This window comes from Cryptomeria japonica, chromosome 1 (genome assembly GCF_030272615.1).
Source record: "Cryptomeria japonica chromosome 1, Sugi_1.0, whole genome shotgun sequence".
Taxonomy (NCBI): domain Eukaryota; kingdom Viridiplantae; phylum Streptophyta; class Pinopsida; order Cupressales; family Cupressaceae; genus Cryptomeria; species Cryptomeria japonica.
Window position 1 is genome coordinate 652,745,815 of NC_081405.1, and position 7,783 is coordinate 652,753,597.

At 36.1% G+C, this 7,783-nt stretch overlaps 1 protein-coding gene across 1 annotated transcript; it reads left to right on the forward strand.

Moving 5' to 3' along the window:
* Window positions 1-462: 462 nt before the first annotated feature.
* On the forward strand, window positions 463-6,670 carry LOC131050500 (pectinesterase). The gene is made up of 3 exons (XM_057984690.2): window positions 463-575; window positions 2,127-4,135; window positions 5,721-6,670. Exons 2-3 carry the CDS (start codon window positions 3,133-3,135, stop codon window positions 6,401-6,403), a joined length of 1,686 nt encoding a protein of 561 aa, XP_057840673.2. The 5' UTR covers window positions 463-575; window positions 2,127-3,132; the 3' UTR covers window positions 6,404-6,670.
* The last annotated feature ends 1,113 nt before the right edge of the window (window positions 6,671-7,783 follow it).

Here is a 7,783-nt window from a genome sequence, read left to right on the forward strand (position 1 = left end):
ATGTGGGTGATAAAATATCATGATAAAACCAAGTTCTAGCACACTTTCTATTAGATTGGTTGCACATTGACTAGATCAATTCTACTCGTCATATCGAGCTAATTATAGTTGGGATCAAGCTCTTGGAGCTTAAGATTGATATATCCAACATTCTTTTTGTGTTAGTTCAAACTCTTAAGATATTCATCAAGATAATTTATTTTATAGCGGCGAAACATTTTAAGAACAAATGCAACATTATACATTCATTATGATGCAAGAGCTAAGTATGAATATCCTCCTAATTAATTATAACACAAATTTCGTTTATATTATCTACCCAAATTCTATTATTTAAATAATTAGTTAATAATAAATTGCATTTATTTAATAATTAAATTCAACATCTTATTATTATTACTTATAAAATAAATATCTGGTTTGTTAAATAGAAATTGTGTATAACGTGCCCCCTCTGGGAAAATGGCGCGGGAGGGAAAATAAGTAGCAGAGGGGAGTTTTTTCGATTACTTTGGTGGCTTATTCATGCTGCTAATTTCTGTTTATATAGCTTTACACCTGCCATTGAGTTGCTGGTAAGTTCTAAAATGTTTCCCTAATCTCTTTCATTTTCTTTCTACAGTTAATGCATACTCAGGGGAATATAAATATATTCACACAGTTCTGCAATTCAAAGAGGGGTATTCTGGTACTGTGGAGCCCTTTCTGGCTTCCACGTGTCTGGTCTGCCTGTTAAAATTTTGTCATTTTTTTCCTACAATTAATGCATACCATGAGACCACAATTCTCAGGAAATACAGTTTACGCGCCCTTTTGTTTTTTCCTCAACGCCTTGTTACCTATAGTGACACAAAAATGTGAAAAAATTATGATGTTCACTATAAAATTTCTTTGCTCTAATGGATGAACGGGTCAGGTCTTGTGGGAAAGTCGAAGAAGGCGAACCACCCATTTCTAATTTCTAGACGAGTTGGGGTACTTTTGGTAGAAGAATAAGATTGATTCATTAATTTTGGAAGTAATCTCTGTTCCGTCAAGACTCACTCTCTAGAATCTTTAAGGAAATCATTGTTTATTCATTTTGTTTTTCCTTAGACATCTGATTAGGTGCTTAAGGAATTTATATTAGATTCATGCTCTTGCATTACATGTTATTACTGTTAATACAGAGTCAGAGTTGGGGAATGTTATTACTGTTAATACAGAGTCAGAGTTGGGGAATTCGTTTATCAGGTTTATCTTATTCATCGCATGCCCCATACCAAACCCAATTTGAGTTTGACGTTTTGGATGCCCGAAGCATTCATAAGAAACATATTTTTCTCCTTATTACTTTTTGGCATTCCAAGATTAGTAGTATTAAGCCAATCCGTGTAGTTCTCAGATATAGTGATTTATGCCGTACTGTATTATTGAAATGGATTGAGTGTAATAGCACAATCTGCTTATTGTGATCCTATGGGAGTTAAGATACAGGCAAGCACCATGTGGCATTATTCATTAGGTCATGTGAATAAGTAGTGGCTTCATGCAATAGGAGATTGTGTAATGGGTTCTTGAAAGGTGGGCTGTTTGCCACCTTATTTCTTACCAACACGTGGATTGTAAATAATTGATATGGCTTGGTTGATTTTGTAGCTGTAGCTATTTTGTGATGCGTCCTTACTTCATTTTTTGATCTTCCTTCTTTTCATGTATTGGAACCAATTGGTTCTAGGCTGTTCACAAAAGTGGCTGCTTGAAGGTTTATTTAGATTTATCATTTTGTCAGTCGTGATTGCTTAAAGGGAAAATCTGTAAATGATAGGAATCACTAAGCTAGGAAGAAAAAATGGTAGCTTATTGCAGGTTATTCTCCTTATAAATAAGGATGAATTGCTGGTAGGAACGGGCTAATTGTATAATTGGTTATTCTCAAACTCAAAGCAGTGAAGATGCAACAATGATGGTTTTGCTTGCATTCTCATGTGCTTGAAAGTTGAATGCATGAATGTTTTCTGATGCTATATTCTAATATGACGTGTATATGTTATGTTTAGAAGATTGGATTATAATCATTAATAGCCATCTTTTTATCTAGATATTGTTTGTAACTTTGATTCAGTTCATCCAATGCCTTTTGATAGATTGCAGAGCATGACACATATGGCATCAACCAGGAGGTCATTCCTGCCATTAGGAGAGGACATTCTATTGTACTTATGAGAAATCAATATCCTAAGAAAGCACTTTCAATCCAACCCTCTGCATCTGCTTCTCTATCTTTTCTCACGTCTGAGTTAATATCTGCACTATGCTACCCATTCTTGTGTTTCAAACATCCAGTCTTACTCCGAGCTTCAGAACAACTCCTCCATGCACAATTGTAATGGAAGATCCATTTTGGAAGATTCTCTTTTCTCTTCTTATGTTGGCCATATTTTTAAATATGGCCAGATCTGTTTCAAATCCATTTGGATCTGTATTTTCTGGAGCAGTCATGTTTGTCTAGTTTGGTTCAGACTTTTCAATTCCTATATAAATTTTAGCAATTTTTTGCCTTATGAACAAATCAAATGCTTCAAGAGTGGTAACTATGCTGTTGGTCCTTCCTGTGTGTTATGTCAAGGTCAGGAAAAAGCAATCCTTTCATACATGTGATGCAGGGAATCTTAACAAGCTTGATATTACACTGCAGCTAGTTATTCCCGGCATGATGTTAATTTAGTCAGCTAGTTATTCAAATTATCATACAAAATTGAGATAAATTATCATAATCAAATTTCAAGTGCTTTTGAGACTCTTTACTCTTTGTGTAGTGAGTGTTACCAGTTAAGTTTTATCTATCCATTATATCAAGGTAAAAGATGATCCACGGTTAATAATTTTCTTGATCTTGAATCTCTGCCCACGTGTCCATTTTAGAAATGGCGGTTAATAACCACCCTTTTCCCGATCTTGAATCTTGAAATCTTGAACTTCTGCAGAATTTCCTATATAAGGACTCCTGCTCGCTGGGTTCAAACTCCCAATGTTATTTGACATTTTTAAAGTTATTGAAAGCGATTTGAAAGCATTTTTTAAGCGATTATAGATACTGCAAGCGATTTGATTTGATTTCTGCTCAATTACCGAAAGCAATTTGGTTTCACAATGAGGTTCGGTAGCTATTCAGCAAAGGTCGTGTGGGTATTGTCGGCAGCAATACTAACAATGTGTGTGGCCGCCTGGATGGGCATTGCAATTTTCCACAATGGCAGTGGAGGGAAGCTCATCGACTCTAGCTGCAAGAAGACACCATACCCTGAGGTCTGTGTTTCAGCATTGCAATCATATGAAGGAGCGAATTCCAAGAATCTTGCTCATATTACTGTGAAGGCGAGCTTACATCGAGCTCAGAAAGCATACAGCTCGACTTTGAAAGCAGCTTCCGAGTTTCCAGAACTCATGGCTTTTGAAGATTGCATTGGCCTGTTCGTAGATGTTGTGGATCACGTCAACCGGTCGATGGCAGAAGTACCCGGCCTGGATGTGAATCCCTCCAAGGCTCAGATTGCAAATGCCAAGACATGGATAAGCGCGGCTCTCACGGACGTGGAGACATGCCTGGATGGTTTCAGAGAGACGACCGGGACAGTGATGGCCAAGGTGGAGGATCATTGTCAGTCTTTGACAAGATCTCTCAGCAATGCTCTGTACGTGTTCCAGCTCTACTTCCCTGATAACGATAATGTGTCTGGGTTTTCTGGGAGTCCTCTGTTTAATAACCCTCACCCTGGGTCTGGCTTTTCTGGTCGTCCTGTGTTAATTAACCCTAACCCTCACCCTGGGTCTGGGTTTTCTTTTCCTCCGTGGATGTCCCGGACCGATCGGAGGCTGTTACAAGTGCCTGCGTTGGCGTTGCATGTGAATGCAACTGTGGCTCAGGACGGCAGTGGGCAGTACAAGACCATTGGAGAGGCTCTCATGCACGTGCCGTCTCATGGCAGTGAGCGGTATGTTATCTATGTCAAAGCTGGCGTGTATGAGGAAAATGTGCTTCTCTACAAGGAGAAGACGAATGTGATGTTGCTTGGCGATGGGCGCGACCGGACCATTGTTGCTTCCAGCAAAAATGTCAAGGATGGCTACACAACCTTCGCCTCTGCAACTTTTGGTATTTTTTAACTCTCTTTTCTAATCTAGATGTAGGAAAGATTATTGTGGGTTTTTATTTTAATTTTAATCTCTCTTCTTTATCTTCGTTGTGCAAGTCTCCTCAATTATGAATCCCTTATTCCATTAAAGAAAAGATGATAAAAATATTTTTTCCCCAATTGAGAGCCTTCTGGTCATTCTTTTGATAACTTCAGTTGTGTGCTATTTTGTATCTATTGTATTTAATTACATAGTATATTTTCCCTCAATTTAGACTGATCATTTCTTTAATGAGTTTGGTTCTCTTTTGTATTTATTGTGATCTATTACTCAGAGATTTCGGATCATGCCTTCTGGTCATTCTTTTGATAGGTTCAGTTGTGTTCTCTTTTGTATCTATTGTATTTGATTACACAGTATATTTTTCCTCAATTTAGAGTGATCATTTCTTTACTAAGTTTGGCTCTCTTTTGTATTTATTGTGCTCTATTATTCAGATATTTCGGATCATTTCTTGTGTTGTTCTTATTGTGCTCTATTACCCAAAGATTATTGTGGGTTTCTTTTTAACTTTTAATTTCTCTTCATCTTTGTTGTGCAAGTCTGCTGAATTATGAAGTAACTCCATTAAAGAAAAGATCATAAAATTATTCTGATCATTCTTGTAACAGGTTTATTTCCTTTTGTATCCATTAAGTTTACGACATAATCCCCAAGTTTAGAGTGATGATTTCTTTAATAAGTTTGGCTCCCTAAATTGTATTTATTATGCTTGATTACACACAGTTTTAGGATCATTTCTTCAATAAGTCTAGTTTCCTTTTAATTATGCAGAGTTTTCAGTTTATTGACATGCAAGAAGGGAATAATTTATTATGTTTTGTTGTATTCTGAGTCTGCTGGAGCGTCTCCATGATTGCATGCACATACAAAATGAAATAGTAGATTTATTAGCTCCAGTATTATGCAGTACATGTTTGAAAGATTATTTTAGGTTTCTATCTGAATTTGAATTTATATTCTTTATCCTTGATTTAAGAGTTTTTATGAATTATGGCTTGAAAGTGGTTAAACTTATCCCTGAGCAATGCAAGAACAACAAATTTGCCATTTCTTTCACATATACTTACATCTGCATACAGGATTATGGATAACAAATAGCTTTGTTTTTACATGATAATTTTTAATTAGTTTTCTACAGAATAAAAGATCACAAACCAGATTAAAAATTATCAGATAATATAGTGGGGATTCTTAAATTTTTCTTTCTACTTGATTCTCCTCTTCTTTCCTAATTCAGATGTGCATATGTTCTCTCCAACTTGTTATTTATTTGATTTAGTGTGTCAGATCTTATTCAAATTTTAAACCGATCGATGTCAAATTTGTTGGCTCCTCTATCTGACAGTCACACATCTTTTTTCATATATTCTGAAATTGTTTCCGATACAGGGTTTTAGAAATCTGGAAATCCCTGTCAATTTCTTCTTATACATGGTTGTAGAAATCTGGAAACACTTGTCAATTTCTTCTGGTTAATTGAAGACTGTTTTTGCTTTAAGACTGATAGGTACTAACAAGTTTTAATCTGATCGTAAATGCAGGTGCATCTGGCAAAGGATTTATTGCCAGAGATATGACCTTTGCCAACTTTGCAGGACCACGCAAGAATCAAGCTGTAGCTCTACGTGTGGGAGCTGATCTTTCAGCCTTTTACCGCTGCAACTTTATTGGCTTCCAGAACACCTTATATGTTCACTCCCTCCGCCAGTTCTACAGAGAGTGTAATATCTATGGCACTGTAGACTTCATCTTGGGCAATGCAGCTGCCATTTTTCAGAATTGCACTATTATTGTGAGAGCACCAATGGCCAATCAGACCAACACCATTACTGCTCAGGGCAGAAACGACCCCAACCAGAACACTGGCTTTTCCATTCAAAACTGCAGCATTGTGGCCTCCACAGATCGTGTTCCAGTCAGATCTGCTTATCTTGGAAAGCCATGGAAACTGTTCTCGCGGACAGTCATCATTCAGAGCTTCTTAGGCGATGTAATCCACCCAGCTGGCTGGCTGGAGTGGTCGGAAGATTATGGGCTGGAAAGAGTATATTATGGAGAATATATGAACAGCGGACCCGGCTCAAAGGTGGACGGGCGAGTTGGATGGGGGGGTTATAGGGTCATTAAAAGAGTAGAGGAGGTCAATATTTTTAGTGTTGATAATTTCATTTCTGGGGCTACTTGGTTGCCATCTAGTGGAATTCCCTTTGATCATGAATTGTAAAAGTAGTTCCATTTAGGTTTAGGTAGTTTTTGATTTCATCGTTTGGGATGTAAAATCTATGTTTTGAGTCTATCTTTTGGGATGTTTTTGTAAGAATATTTTGTAACTTCTCTTGAACTACAACTGGAGGTTTTCTTCTTCTTGGTTCTTTCCTGCTGATTCAGACGCTGCTGGTATCCTCGTCTGAACCAAGTTTTGTAATCTCGTCTGAACCAAGTTTTGTAATGTTATATTTCTATATATAATTTAATTATGATGTCTTTGCCACTTTTGCGAATAGGCAGATCATATATGCTTCTGGTCTCTGTCATTTGTTTTATACTATACAGTTATATATCTTGGTGGAAGAAACTTTTTAGTTAAACATGCCGTCACTTCTTCACTTTTGTTTAACAAATACAGTGTATTATGGAGAATAGAAGAGGTCAATTTTTTTAGTGTTGAAAATTTCATTTCTGGGTCTGATTGGTTGCCGTCTAGTGGGATTCCTTTTGATCACGAATTTCTGTAGATTTGTGCAAGCAGTTCCATTTAGGTTTAGTAGTTTTTATAGAAGGATTTTATCATTGTAATTTAAATGTGCTGGACTGAATAGACAGAGCATATATGCTTCTGGTCTATATCATTTGTTTTATACTATACAGTTGTGTATTTCTGGAAAAAACTTTTTAGTTAAACTTTTTCTTTTTAGGGGCTTTCTTAGACATTCTAGAAATATGTATGAAGTCTGTAAATTCGAACATTGTCTTTGTCATTGTATAGAAAGAAATAACAGCATACAGTTTTGAATCATTGTATAGAAAGAAATAACAGCATACAGATTTGAATTTAAGTGCGGATAATATGTTTAAGTGATTTTTTATGCTCTGTTTAAAACTTTTATTCTGTTTGTTCAATACATGGACTATAAAAAATTCATTTGAATCATAGACAATAATAAAATATATCCCAGGGTCTACGAGGGTTCTTTTCAATCATATTCATTGCAGAACCTAACTGCCTTCTAAGAACAAAAAGGCCAAACAATTTGCAGAAATATAAGATATTCAATGGCTAGATAGTTTCTGTTTTCAACCTGTACTTCCTTTCTCTGCAATATATCTCTATTGGGATCTACACGTGTTCGACAGAGAGGGCAAATGCCTCATTTTTTCGCCACATATCAATACAAGCTGCATGCTTATGTGAGATCGTAATCATAGTTTTTTGCTTTACCATAGTTAAATTGAAAAGTCTTATTTTATTTCTTACCCGTGTCAAGTTTCTTGCTTTTGCTTTACCATAGTTAAATTGAAAAGTCTTATTTTATTTCTTTCTTTTTATTTTGGTGAATCTTAAATGATCTTACATCTTTTTAGGTTTGGCCATTGTGGTTTATAT

What these genes read in the sequence shown, in the direction of transcription:
- LOC131050500 (XM_057984690.2), top strand. Translation starts at nt 3,133, where the DNA reads ATGAGGTTCGGTAGCTATTCAGCAAAGGTCGTGTGGGTATTGTCGGCA. An exon ending in CTTCGCCTCTGCAACTTTTG is followed by an intron (nt 4,136 to 5,720) that starts GTATTTTTTAAC and finishes TCGTAAATGCAG; the next exon opens with GTGCATCTGGCAAAGGATTT.